Source organism: Bactrocera dorsalis, chromosome 5 (genome assembly GCF_023373825.1).
Source record: "Bactrocera dorsalis isolate Fly_Bdor chromosome 5, ASM2337382v1, whole genome shotgun sequence".
Lineage (NCBI taxonomy): Eukaryota > Metazoa > Arthropoda > Insecta > Diptera > Tephritidae > Bactrocera > Bactrocera dorsalis.
In genome coordinates, this window is record NC_064307.1 from 39,342,028 (window position 1) to 39,356,863 (window position 14,836).

General features: G+C 35.1%; 2 protein-coding genes across 2 annotated transcripts in view; one reads left to right on the top strand and one right to left on the bottom strand.

Moving 5' to 3' along the window:
• The first annotated feature begins 367 nt into the window (after positions 1-367).
• LOC105225287 (calcium-binding protein E63-1) overlaps positions 368-14,836 on the top strand; it is a 141,213-nt gene continuing 126,744 nt past the window's right edge. The window contains exon 1 of the mRNA XM_049458944.1: positions 368-794. The gene's annotated coding sequence lies outside the window, so the exon portion shown is untranslated. The remainder of the gene's footprint in view (positions 795-14,836) is intronic.
• On the bottom strand, positions 4,539-6,293 carry LOC125778727 (zinc finger BED domain-containing protein 4-like). The gene has a single exon (XM_049457862.1). It carries the CDS (start codon positions 6,291-6,293, stop codon positions 4,539-4,541), a length of 1,755 nt encoding a protein of 584 aa, XP_049313819.1.

The following is a 14,836-nucleotide window of genomic DNA, read 5'->3' on the forward strand; positions in this document are numbered from 1 at the left end:
CCGCTGAGCTTTGGTGATAATCGACGCGACAAGTCATCAGTTGCCACTAACAGCAGACAACAAACGGCTAAGCAATGTTTTGCGCCACGATCGGTTACTCAACAACAACACGCATTAGCAAAGCTCATAAACAAAACAAAAACAATCGGAATCATCAACTCATTAAGCTGACAAATGAATGAATGAGAAGCACAAAAGTGTCGCATTCTGTCGCAATATTCTCGGATTTTATGCGCTCCACATTTATGGGCGACGTGGAGGTGCGGCAAGATGATTGCAGACTGTTGGCTGCTGCCTGCCGGTTGCTGGTTAGTTGGTGGTGAATCGAACGCTTGGTGTGTGATAAACCACACTACTCGTTGTGTCTTTGTGACAGTCGCGTACAAACTCGCACGCTCAGCTGACTGTTCGTTTGTCTGTCGGTTTTTGTGAGAACATTTATGCAGTTGCTTGTGTTTTGCTTATAATTATTTATTGCGAGTGTTTGGGAAAGGTTTTCCAGCGTTGCGGTGTTGTGATTTTACCGTTGAAAGGAAGTCTATATAAAAATCGCTATAAAAATAGCAACCGTTATAAGTGAAAAAATATTTTTTTGTATGTTTTTAATATTTTAATTATACTTGGGCTTTGTGTGGCAGTATTTTGTGAATAAATATCGTTTTTTTTTTGAAGTTTATATAAAATTTAATTAGTGCAAAGTTTTAAATTAAAAAATCAACAAAATTTCGTCGCTAAATTCAAGTTTTGAAAACCTCAACATTTCGGATCAGGAGGAAGATGTCGACCCCATTGCGGTAAGCGCATACAACCAATACTAATAAATATATATGTATGTACATATACATACTTAAATATATGTATATGCAGATCTTAATTTAAACTGGAAATTGTTTTTAACATTTTTTAAACAATAATTATAGCAGATTACTCAATTATTTCCATTGAATTAGATAAAACTATAAATAGAAATTGAATATTATTAACGACACCTCCAATTTTCGCACTAATTAGGTAATAAATTCAAAATGATCGCTTGAGTACGTTAATAAAAATTTTAACGTTGCCAACAGCAGGATGAGTTGGCGCAATTTGTTTTTGTTTTTATAGTCATTAGTTTTACAAGATTTATTGTGTGCTTAGCTGAGTTTCTCTTCCCTTGGTTCTGTGCTTCTTAATTCTAACTGAATTCTTAATCCTTATTAAATTGGGGACCCCTTATATGACAAAAGTGTTGTTGGAGTTTTGTCACTTTGCGCTGAAGGGGCTACATGGGTTTCAGAAAAACTGAAAACTGAATTTTTGGCAGATATTTTTACATAAAAAATTTCAGTGAAAATTTCGCGACATTTTTTTTTTTCGAATAGTAGTGATGCAAAAAATCCTTCGACCAAGTCTTTAAGAATTATATTATACAAAGAATTATATTACAATATATATTATCTAAAAGACCTGTGTGTGTTTCATGAAGATCGGCTGAGTCGTTCTCGAGAAATCTTGCCAACATTCAATGGACAAAATTCTAAAGAATATTGTTGTAAAATTTAATAAGACAAAAAAACTATTTTTTTTTTAATCCCTAAACCCATGTAATCCCTGAAAAACCTGCTGAAGACCAAATTATTGATAGGAACAGTGTCGAAATCTGTTTAATGGTAGTCCGTACTTCGAATTATTACAAAATATTCGTCCGTCGAAAAAGCTATATAGTATATAGAATATTGAAAAAGTGTCGCATAACTTGTGTGTAATAAGCAAGTTGAGCTTTTGTTTTTATTTTTCAGCGTCTACAACTAGGAATGACGCGATTTTGATGATTGGTGGCGGTTTTGTGCTAAATTTTGTCTTTGTTCTCAGTATGGTTTGTCATTTCATCATGTCAAGTTTCACTTTGGTATAACGCTTGAAAATTGTCCAAGATAGATATTATTATTTAATGATGTGTAATTGAATTGTTTTGAAATTAAAGCTACATTTGGTAATGTTCTTTAAACTTGGAAAGTTGAATTTTGTGTTGTAATGAAATAATTATTTCGTCGTTGCCGTATCAGTACAAATGATGCAACGTGTACATGAAGAATGCGGTAGTCATATCCCACCAATTTTTACAAATATTTACAAATTAAGAATCTTGTGATGGATGCTTTAGTGATTTGCTTGTTCATATTATGATACGACTAACAAATAGTATGGATATTTGCAACCACCATATTCCCCAGATTTGGCTCACAGAGAATATTTTCATCGTTTCAGACTTGAGAAATTACTCAAGTCAGGAAGTCAGGATTGAAAGAAGCGCCAATTTTGAACGTTTCGTAGCATCGCAGTATTAAGGGGTTAGGGTTAGTCAGAGGCACGAAAAATATATATTCATATAGAATTTTCAGTATTTTTTTTTTTGCTATTAAATCGTGTTATTTTACAAAAGTAGTAATATGGCATTATTATAGAATGTGTTGACTTGAAGTCACGAAAATTAAAAAAAAAAATAATTTCCAAAGTTATAGTTGTTTGTGTTGACCCAGTTCCAAAAAAGGTACTTGCGGTGCATAAGTCCTTGGAGATCAATCGGACAAAAAAAAAATTAGTTTTATAAATAGATAAACTCGGGCCTGATCGAAGCCCTTTTTTTCAAAAATTAACAAAATGGCGGCCTCAGGAAATTTTTGTCTAAATTTTTGGGAAAATATCAACAGTTAATTGGTCTTAAAAAATCGAAATTTTTGAAAAAAAAATCCTTCGATCAGGCCCGAGTTTATTATGTATTCTAAAAGCTGTATAAATTTCATTAAAATCTACTGAGCGGTTTTCGAGTTACAGTTGTCACCAGTTTACCGCGTTTAAAGTTTCACATTAGCGCTTTGAAGTACTCGAGCTCTCTTTGTTATTTGTCGAATAACTCAAAAACGAGTCATCGGAATAACGTAAAATTTTCAGAGAATATTTCAAAGATATTACACTTACGAAAATGCAAAAAAACAAATAATTTTTTTAAAACCCCCTTAAAACAATAAGGGGACATATATTTGAAGAATTTATATTATGAACAAAGTTTTACTATGTGTAGCCCAACAAACATAGTAAAACTTTGTTCATAATATAAATTCTTCAAAATCTATGATGTCCCCTTCAAGGTAATACCCCTTGGCGAGCATACACTTGTGCCAACGTTTTTTCCAATCCTTGAAACAGTTGTTAAAATCAATTTAGTGAATAGCCTTCAAAGCGCGCAGCGATTTACGTTTAATATCTTCAATTGACTCGGAGCGGTCGTCTGAATAGCCAGAAGTCACACGGAGCTAAATCAGCCGAATGCGGTGGCTGCGGCACGATATTGGTTGAAAATTTGGCGAAAAATTTACAAAGCATCAATGCAGTATGTGACGGTGCATTATCGTGTGCAAAAACCAAGAGTTCTCGACCTATTTTTACGAATCGAAGAAAACTGTCTGCATAACCTTGATTTTTCATCAGCTTTGACATGGTTTTTCGGATTCGGCTCACCTTTAGCTGACTTATCGCTAATAATACGTTTCATGACATCCTACTCGGAAAGCATTGTTTCTCAGACGTTAAAGCGACGCTGCTTTTCGAAAAAATCGCGTGTTTTTGGAACCAATCGTGCTTTCACTTTCCTTACGCCCAAATTATCTTTCAAAACGGTTTTCACTGAGCCTTTCTATATTCCAACGATGCCAGTAAGATCTCTGACTGTTAATCGTCGATTCTCAAGCATCAATTCGCTTATTTTATTAACGTGTTGATCAACAGTTGATGACCGTGGTTCCTCGTTTTAGCGCGAAATGTAAATTGTCTTAAAAAATTACTATTACAATCACATACAACACATACAATGTAATTACATAGTAAGTTTTTGAGCTACACATTTAGTTTTGAAGCAAATATCTCAAATATGAAATACTTGTATATATCATATATATCATGAAATATATGTATTTTACCTATGTTTTTTGATTTTTATTACAATATTGAAATAGTACTCATAAATTATATGGTTTTCCGCACTGTAAATTCTTTACCAATTTACAGCTGCTACACAGATAATTAATTGAACCACTTAAGCGTTTTTACATTTATTAATTAATTACACTATTGCTGTGTACTGTAGTTCACAGTATATAACCTACTCGGATTACACGTATTTCTACATAATAAATGCACTTATGTACTCGTACTCGTATATGAATGAAAAATATTATACTATATATGCATGCGGCCAGATGGGCAATTCCAATGATTTGGTAAAAAACGTTAACTTCGACGTTTGAACAGAAGCTGGAATACCCTTCACAAATAAATAGGTTTTCATACAAGAATTTGGGTTTGATTAGGGGTGTCCATTGCGGAAATACATCGATTTTTTTTCCGATTCAATGCATCGAATATATACATCGATGGTGTTCGATGCATCGTTTAAGAAACATCGATGTTTTTTCAAAATCGAGTGTTTTTTTTTTAAATTTAAGAAAATGGAATTATAAATAATAGAATTATAATAATAAAAATAATGTCATTCTTTATTAATACCAATATTCCTTAGGGATAGTTTGCAAAAATAAAAGCTTGTTTAATCTCTTGCCTTTAAGCCTATTTCTCTGCTGAGTTACGATTTGGGCCGCTTTTGAAAACAGTCGCTCTGACGGGACTGACGTTCCCACCATGGTCAGATATTTATATGCGATTGGCTTCAATTGTGGGAGCTGTATCTCCAAGTCCTTCCAAATTTCCAATGGGTTTTCAGTGAGTCTACCCACTGGGCAACGTAGATATATGGCCAGCTCATCAGAAATAGTGTCATCGGCCTTTGACAATTTCCAACTTTTATGGACTAGCTTGTGGTGGTCCTCCCACAATGAATAGTTATCCTCATTTTTATCAGAAAGTTCCGATGACTCCGAATCTTTGGTCGTGTTGTGGGCTGCGGCTTTCATGAGATCTTTTATTTTTCCTACAGCAGCAGAGCATGCAAGCGGATCCGTAAAATGCATTTTCTTGAATCTGGGGTCCAATACCGTGGCTATAGCGAGGGGAGTTACGTTTTCGATGACACCCATTCTCTTCTGAATCTCCTTAAGAACCAGAGACTGTAGCTCTTTGGCAATCGAGTCGTCGAAGCTCAGAGGCTTAATTTTTAAAACGAGGCAATGAATAAGTGGTATTACTTTGCTGCTAGTGCAATACTTATCACCTGAGACCTCCTTCGTAGCAGCTTCTATTGGACGTAGTACCTGTAGAACTGAACTTAGATGTGCAAGTTCTGACGCATGCAGCATAGCTGGTGAATTTTTGTGTCTGATGATTATATTGTTAACAATCTCACGAAGTTCGATGAATCGCTCAATCATATAATATGTGCTATTCCATCTAGTAGGCACCTGTTGAATTAATTTAGTTTCGTCTGAGGTTGATTTACGGAGTTCGTTGCTTGCTATGTTGCTCTGTTTAAACCACGTCACAACATCTTTGACTTTGCTTATTAACTCGCGTAGTGGTTTGCATTGTTCTATTGAATTTTGTGCAACCAAGTTTAAAATATGAGCAACACAAGGTATGTGCTTTTTACCAAAGGCTAGCTCTACAGCTTTCACCATATTTGGTGCATTGTCCGTCACCACAGCCGAAATTTGGTCTTTGTCAATACTCCATTCGTCGCAAGTGTTCAGCAGCATTTCAGCAATGTGTTGTGATGTATGGCGTTCATTTGATTGGCTTACTCCCAGAGTGATAGAAAACAACTCACTGCCAACACCGAAATGAGCTGTGACTCCAAGAAAGCTCCTCATGGACATCGATTCTGACCACATGTCAGTTGTCAAAGTCAGATTTTCAATGCCCGACAACTTTTCACGGATGATTCCTGATAGGGCGGCGTATTTGTCATCAACCCAACGAGTGAGTGTTGTTTTATTGGGAAGTTTATAACGCGGCTCAATCACTTTAAGGAAATTGCGAAAGCCTTCGTTCTCTACAATAGTAAATGGCTGATTATCCTTACACACCATATATACTAAGGCATTATTAATTTTAATAGTTTTGTCACCATTGGCCGAGAAAGCATAAATCTCTTCAAAACTAGCTTGAATAGTTTTTTGGCGTTTTGGTGGACCAACAGTTTTATTTTCAGGTTCTTTCAAGGCGTCACTTCTATCTGCTTCTTTAGTGGGTTCCTTTATAGATTTAAAACTTGTTGAGGGTAAAGAATCCGTAATTTTTGTTGAGCCATCATCGGTAAGCTCTCGGAAAGCTGCCTTATGAATATTTTTTAGGTGCCCCATCAGGTTGGTTGTATTTCCGCATGATTTAATGTTTTTCGGCAAAGTCTGCACTTTGCCAAGTTGTTTCCTTCTTCTTTGTCATAAAACTTCCATACGCCGCTTTTTTTTGGAGCCATAATGTTTGTTTTTCTAAAACAACAATATTAAATTCCATACAAAAAAAACATCAACTTATTCCATTACGATACTTACTTTTCCAATCAATTCCGTATTAAGATAATAGTAAAAATTTATATTTTATTCTTTTCCACACTTTTATTTTGTTAAACGTTTACACAATGTTTCCAAGTAAAAGCCCGGCAAAAAAAGTTATCCGATGTTTCTTGAAAATACATCGATGCATCGAATACATCGAATGCCTTTGAAAACATCGGATTTTTTCGATGCATCGGAAAGGAAACATCGATTTTTTCGATGCATCGATGTATATCGGACATCCCTAGTTTTGATCCTTCAGTTTATATGGCAGCTATATGCTATAGTGATCCGATCTGAGAAAATTTTTCGGAGGTTGCAGCGTTGCCTTGAACAATGATCTCTGGGAAATTTCGTGAAGATATTTTGTCAAATAAAAAGATTTTCTATACAAAAAATGGATTTTGATTGTACAGTTTATAAGGTAGCCATACCGACTTCGTGGCAAACTTAAAACACCCTGTTACGGGTATTTAAATTTTCAAAAATATCACTGTGATATGTCTGACTTTTTTTCCTTTCTGAACCAACAACATTTGCAATTTTTGACCGGAAAGTATAATGAGTACCTGGAAGATCCACATCATTGTTTTTTTATTGTGAAATTATTGGAAAAGAAATATTTTTTTGCACATATTCATCCTATTTATTATCCCTCGCTTTCATTCTGTTCTCACTAATTGACAACGAACGCATTGCGCGCCTGAAAGCCTTCAGAACTCATATTTCTTTTGTACCCATTTGTTTTTGGAATAGATATTTGAACAACGCTTTTTACAAATGCCAGTCCATAGATCTTAAAAGCGAAGTGCTAAGTTCAGGTATAACCGACCATTTCATACTGTTGCAACTTGTAAGGATTAAAGCCAGGGAAGTGCCTTCAGATCCATAATATCTGTTAGCTTTATGGGACCTAGGGTGAGTTTTCACCCAATTTTATTCATCATAAGCACAAATATGCACTATTATAAGAAAACACACTCTCTCAATTTCATCAAGATAATTCAGATATTGACGGATACACATATGCGGTGTAAAGTCACCCGAAAGTATCTTTATATTAGGTATATGGGGGACAAAGGAAGAATTGACCTCATTCATCCCATTTGCAGCACACAAACATACTACTACCAGGAAAAAGTTCTCTTTGAATTTGAATTGTAAATATGAGCAATATTAAGCAATATTTTCGATAAAAAGTCAACACTAGGTGCTGGCGTCCAAATCTTCGGTACCTAAGGAGGCTTCGCTGGATTTGGACAATTTTTGGTCACATGGTGGCATTATTTGTGCAAAGTTTTATCCCGTTATATTAATTACTTCTTGATTTTTTCACTCGAAAGAAAAAATTCAGATGGAATTTAAAATTGTGCGAACATACAGCTAGTCATCCGAATTTCAACTCGTCTCGTTATCCTGATTATTTATATATAAAATGTGCGTTAGAATCTGTTATCTTTATCGATTGTCCTGTGAGAATTTCATGACATTTCATAGATTGGAAGTGAAGTTATTGAGTTTTAAGTGTCAGTATGTTTGTATGTTGTGTTATCGGTGCGAAAACGAGCTTCGAACAAAGAGCCAACATTAAATTTTCTTTTAAAATTGGTAAAACTTTTACGGAAAACTTTTCAATTGATGAAACAAGTTTATGGCGATGATTGCAGAGGGCCCGAGTGGTTTCAACGCTTTCAAAGTGGTCGTGAGGACATATGTAAATGACGATCAACATATGTGCCAATCAAAATCGGTGATCACCGGAAATTCCATCGAAACTGTGCGTGAATTCACCAAAAATCAGCCGAAATCATCATTGAAATTCATGGAAATGGAATTGAACATCTCCAAAACATAGATTTATCGCATTTTGACCGAACATTTGGATTTACGGAAGGTGTGTGCACGGTTTGTTCCGCACAAATTGACTGACAACCAAAAATTGCTTAGAATCCAACATTCGATCTACACTTGTGACCGATTATTTGACCAAAAATCACATTTTAACCATTAACCATTCCCGTATTCCCCTGATATGGCACCGTGCGACATCTTCCTTTTCGGAAAAATTCATTTGACCATGAAAGGAAAGCGTTAGGCAAACGTAGAGGCCATTCAAAAGGCTTGCACCGGCATACTGGCGGCCATACCGGCCAACGAGCTAAAACACTCGTTCGACATGCTTTTGGACCGTGCAAAAAGCTGTATTGAAGCAGAAAGAGACTATTTTGAATAAACTATGTAAATTGATTTTGCCGAAAAAACCATTTGTTCTGTCTTTTTTAAAGTCCTGTTTACTTTGGAACGCACCTTGTATGTATACCTATATACATATATCTCGCTTAATATTAGGTGATGCATATAACGGTTAGGTCAACAAAACTATAATATTCTGTAGCAACATGTTGCAAGAGTATAACAATAACACGTTCTTCTTTTACAAAACGTATATTTAGTCTACCTTTCCCGAACAAAATCATCGATCAACATTGTCTAATTGTAGCCATTTAAACAAAAAGTTCTTTTAAAATAAGAGGCTTTCATAATAATTCGGTATATTGAGTGAAGTCGTTGCAGTGACCACAACTCTGAGCATAGTTAGAGCTTTTTGCTTATTTATTTGCTTTTTAAGAGATATTTGTAAGGATACTTATTTTTTACATAGGCTGTCAAAAGCCTTCTCAGAAAAATTGAAAATGTAGTATCGAGTATTTTTCTCTATTCTTTCTATTCACAAAAAGTGATCAGACAACACATTGTAACCCGATTATGTCATTTGCTTATTTTGCAGTATACCACACATAGGTATGTAATTTACTACTAGCGGTTGCAATTAATATTTGGGTTGTAAAAGCGTCTAGAAATTCCCACGCATACAGGTCTAAATGGGGGGAAGTATTTTAGTATGATCTCATAAATAAATACAATTTACATATATGTACGTTAGTAGCAAAAGCAGAAAATTGAAGCTAACCCGAATATGGTAAAGTAGTAAAGACTCTATACCGTCTTTAGAATTTTTTTGAACGTAGTAGAATCTTCTTCTTCTTCTTCCTTGCTGGCGCAGATCGCCAGTCGTTTCTTCTTTTCGCAAGGTAGCGCCAATTAGAGATTTCAAGCGAAGCCAGGTCCTTCTCCACCTGGTCCAACGGGGTGGAGGTCTTACTCTCTCTTTGCTTCCCTCGGCGGGTACTGCACTACTGTTGTCATCGTCCATGCCTTTGCACCATATAGCAGGCCGGAGTTGATGTGTGACTTATAAAGTTTCGTTTTTGTCGTCGAGAATGGACTTTACTTCTCAATTGCCTACTCAGTCCAATGTAGCACCTGTTGGTAAGAGTTGTTCTGCGTTTGGATGTCGAGACTGACATTGTTGTTGCTGTTAATGTTGGTTCCAAGATAGACGAAGTTCTACGGTGCGGTTACTGAGGCCAATGATGGATTACGTTACTTCGATGAACTTGTGCATCAGTGTTTAAATGAACTTTATTTTGAGTCTTGATTTTTGGCATATGTATGCATGTGAAATTTATACAATATATGAGAATATATGTTTATCTTGGTAAAAATACAAAATTTACAACTATGTACATTGTACAATGCATATGAACGCTTGGAAATGAAGCTTTACATTTTGTGTATTTAAAAATATTAACCTATAAATGTCTTGGCCATTAAAAAATATTAAACACACTATAAATATTATAGCTGATGCTATAAACAATTACCTCATTTGTAAATTTTGGTCAGTACAGTTTTTCTTCTGCGACACCAACAACGACGAAAACAATAAACATTTATGAGGCATAATAAAAAAGTGGAAAGAATGTGTCAGACGTTACACCATCGCATAATGGAAATCGTTTCAGGGTTGTTCCCAAAAGATTCCAAATAAAGGGTGATCTATTTCAAGGTTACCTTCGTTTTTAAAGAAAAAACACAGAAGCTTCAAATTAATGGGGAATACTTATTGTCACTCAAGAGAACATTCTTTTGCATTTACCTGTATTTTTTGTAGATTATTTTTTCCAAATGTTGGCCGCAGGTGGCTACGTTTCAGATAGTCCATCCCTGGAATCAAATTTTCGATGACTCGTTCGAGCATTTTGACTGGTGATGTTTTGCCCCTAGGCCTGAATCGAAGCGGGATTGTCCGCATAGACTTTAGAGTTTACATATTCCCACAGGAAAAAGTCTAACAGTGTGATATCACTCCGTAGTGTTCTCTCTATAAATCAATTGATTGATGCGATGTGTGGTAAGTGCCGCCGTCTTGTTGAAACCAAATGACAAAGATCACGAGCTTCAATTTCAGACAACAAATAGTTATCATGGTGCGATAACGGTTGCCATTGAAATAAACCTCATCGCTGAACTAAATTTCAATATAAGATCTCGACGTAAAATAGCATGACAGCTTGACATGACTCAGGCGTGATCTGCGAAAAAAGGCTATTGAAAAAGGGACCTTTATTTGGATGAACTATTAGTACTGCATATATTATATTTCGACTAGGCAATCAGAAAATGCTTAAAATGCTTCTAGATTTGAGGATTCAAGGGCACATCGGCAGCTTTTTTCTTGATATAGAATAATACATAAGCCATTCAACGTTAACGAGATTCGAATCACTGTATATTTTATTTTTGTTATGACGCATCTTAGAATTTTTATCCAACAAATTCTGTCCTATTTTTTAAACTTAACCACAATTGCACGAATCCATAAAAAATTCAGAACAAATTTACATTTTTGTCTGAAATAAATATTGACAATTTGTTTTCGCGGGTTCTTGCAATTTGTTGGAAAGCACATACATATGTACTTAATATTCATACTTATATACGTATATATGTTTGTAATTATAACGCCGATCTATATTCGCTTCACATTCAGTCTCAATGTCGCGTCATGACGTTCGGACCTTTATTTACCTGCTTCCATATTTACATAAATGTGCTTAAACAAAATTTATTTGTCTGTTTGTTCTTTGGTAATTTTATGTAATTATTGCTGATAAATGGTTGTACACATATACAAACGCGTATATTAATATAAAATCATGTTTGTATTGCAATTGACGTTAAAATGAAAATGTTTCACATTTTGCAGTGCACATTATAACGTTCTATATGCTTTTGTAAATATATGCAAATTTTAACATATACATATAGTATATTATATTTAAGTAAATTGTATATACTGTATACATAAATTAATATATATATATATTTTGCAGTTTATTCAATATTTACATAACGTCTCGTTTTCATTATTTATGACCATTTATCAAAGTCTTAAATACAAGTTTACTGGCATAGACAGGTTATAGCCGAATTAACAACAGTGCGCCAGTCGTTTCTTCTTTTCGTTATTTAGCGCCAATTCAAGTTACCAAGTGCAGCCAGGTCCTTCTCTAAAAACAAAACCTTTCTCTCGAATACTCCTAAGGCTCACACATTAGATGATGTCATTGTCCATGCCTCTGCACCATAAAGCAGGACGGGAATATTGAGAGACTTATATAGCTTATGATGCGTTGACTACTTGTTTAATTACAGGATACGTCTTGCCCTCGTTCACAATCAGACGTATGGGTCCTTATCCAGTTTGGAGAAAGCAGCACTAACGGGGCGGTTGTTGAGAATACTCGTAATGATATCAATATCATCGGCGTACGCCGGCAGCTGTACACTCTTAAAGGATATTCAACCTTCTCTATTTAGCTCTTCAGGTTGTTGAGGAAAACACACGAAAGGTTCTTCCCAATCCTGATGGGGCTTCTGATACTGCTCAACGTCAGCTTACACAACCGTATTAGCTTTGCGATAATATCAAGTTCGGACATAGTGGCGGGTCTCAAACCCAGCACACCACCTCGTTTGGCGAGTAGTATAAAGCTTTCCACACATTTACATAGCGGGCCGCTTGTTTCAAAACCGATGTCCGCTCTCAGCCGCACCTCTGGTGAACAGAATATGTTGCACTGAAGCTCCCACTCCTTTAGCCACGAGGACGCAAGAATAGAAATTCGGTTAAGCCTTACGATTGTAACGGCTTACCCAGAAGCATGACTATACCCCATTACACGAATTACGAATTAAGGTTACTTCATAAAAAATGACAATCTGTTGGAGTTGCATCCATAGGCGATAGTCGTCCGATGTGAACATTTTATTCCGAAATTGCAGTGAAATCAAATTTCAATGAGATATCTTCCCAAATACTATAAAATATTTTTCCATACAATCCATCAGTTTGTAAGATACCTATATCCTATAGTGTGAAAGACCGTGTAAAAAATTTTAGATTGATATCTCAAAAACACATTTAATAAGCCTTCCAAAGTTTTATTTTAATCGTCGTAGAGTTATTGTATGATACGATTCAAGTAGTTTAAATCAAGAGGTATGGGGCGCTAAGCGCATTCGAACGGGCTTAACAGGAGTTTAAGGGGTGTTGTAACAGTTAATCGTGTTCACTTTATGGCGTTAGAAATATAAGATTTTGTGCCAAAAAACTTCTCACACAGTTTTATGACTCATTGACTTGTTTCAACACGCGTCAATGATGGATCAAAGAGAAAATATATACTATATACCTCGTCGACCGTTATGTAAGAACAGTTTCGATTGCCCAAGCGCTGAACATGGCTTAAAAACCGTTTGGTATTATTTAAATAATGTTTGATACAAAAATATGCTCGATGTATGGGTGCCACAGGAGTGAATCATCACTATCAAAGATCGAATTACAACAAAGCCGATTGTTACTGCTCATGAAAAAGATATTTACGACAACGTCAAGTGAAAACGGTCGTGGTTGAGTAGCGGTGAACCGTTGCGAACGGTTTCAAAGACGGAATTAGCCATTCGAAAAGTTCTGCAAACTGTTTGGTGGCATTGGCAGGGTATCATCTACCAAGAACTGCTCTCCTACAGCTAAACTCTTAATTCGAACGTGTACTATGGCGCCATCTCAAAAAAGCAATCGCCCAAAAGTGGCCAGCTTTGGCAAATATGTTCCTCGCACATACATCGCTAGAAAGTCCAGGAGCTTGATTGGTATAATCGTTTGTGTCGCGCTTATAGTTTGGACTTAAGTGATTACTACTTGTTTATGATAAAACCCCATATAAGTTATGAATATTTAGAACGTATTTGTAAAACCTCATGCTTTTCTTTAAATTATTTGCTTTGCAGAAATTCTTTGACACACCTACTTTTTTTTGCTACCCGTTAAATTTTTGAATACGTGCGTTTTTAAAATTTGTTCCTAAACCAATTCTAATTTTACTTGTTTTAAATTTATTTATTGCTGCCTTCTTATTTAAAAATGTTTTAAAATATTGGCTGCGATATGCACCCACAGAATTTTTTCTTTATTTTAATTGTACGAAAAATACATTTCGGTTGATTTTATCTCAAAATATTCATTTATTTTTTAAATTTTGGGATCATAATGTGAGAAAAGTGTCTTCTGTCACAGATTTAACAATTATTTTTGTATCTCCTTGTGAGTCACTGCTCGTATATTTTGAAAAGTTAATACCTACAGAATAAATAAATTTTTTATTAAGCTACAGGTAGTTTTTCTTATTTATTACCAGAAAATATTTATAGTACAAATACATATAGAGTATATAGATATTTTTATGTATACACATTTATTTATTATCATCCCAAATTGAAATAATTCAAAAAATCGTATACGTAAATACTCGTACACAATTTTCTGACTGGATTAACATTTTGGCAAAGGCTAATAGAGAATTCACAAATCATTGACTTCCGTCAAAAAACATAAACTTTGAGCTTATGATAACATACAAACATATGTTAAATTTGCAAATATCTAAAGCACATATGGGTGAGATTACATGTACAAATATAGGGTGTTTTGCTTTGGGGACGCTGAGAGCTTTTGAATAAATTTAAGTGTTAAAGCGAAAACAGTTCTTGGATGTCTGCATCACAAATACATTTATTGAGCTTTTCATACCCAAGTAATTAAGAATATTTCACCTGTTTTACGAGGCTTATAAAATGTAAGTAACCTATCGAAGGCACCAGTAACCAGTGGAATAGTATTTGAAGCGTTATATACATAATATCAAATTTGTAACGAACAGGAAGAAATGTTAACTTTGGGTACACCGAAACTATAACACCCTTCACAAATACAAAGCATGGAATATACATAAAATCGGTTCCAGTCGTTCAGTTTGTATGACAACTGTATGCCACAGCGATCTGATGTGAACCATTTCTTCGGAGATTACACTATTGGCAAAAGTAAAAATTCACACCAAATTTCTTCAAGATTTCTCGTGAAATGAAAAACTTTTCCA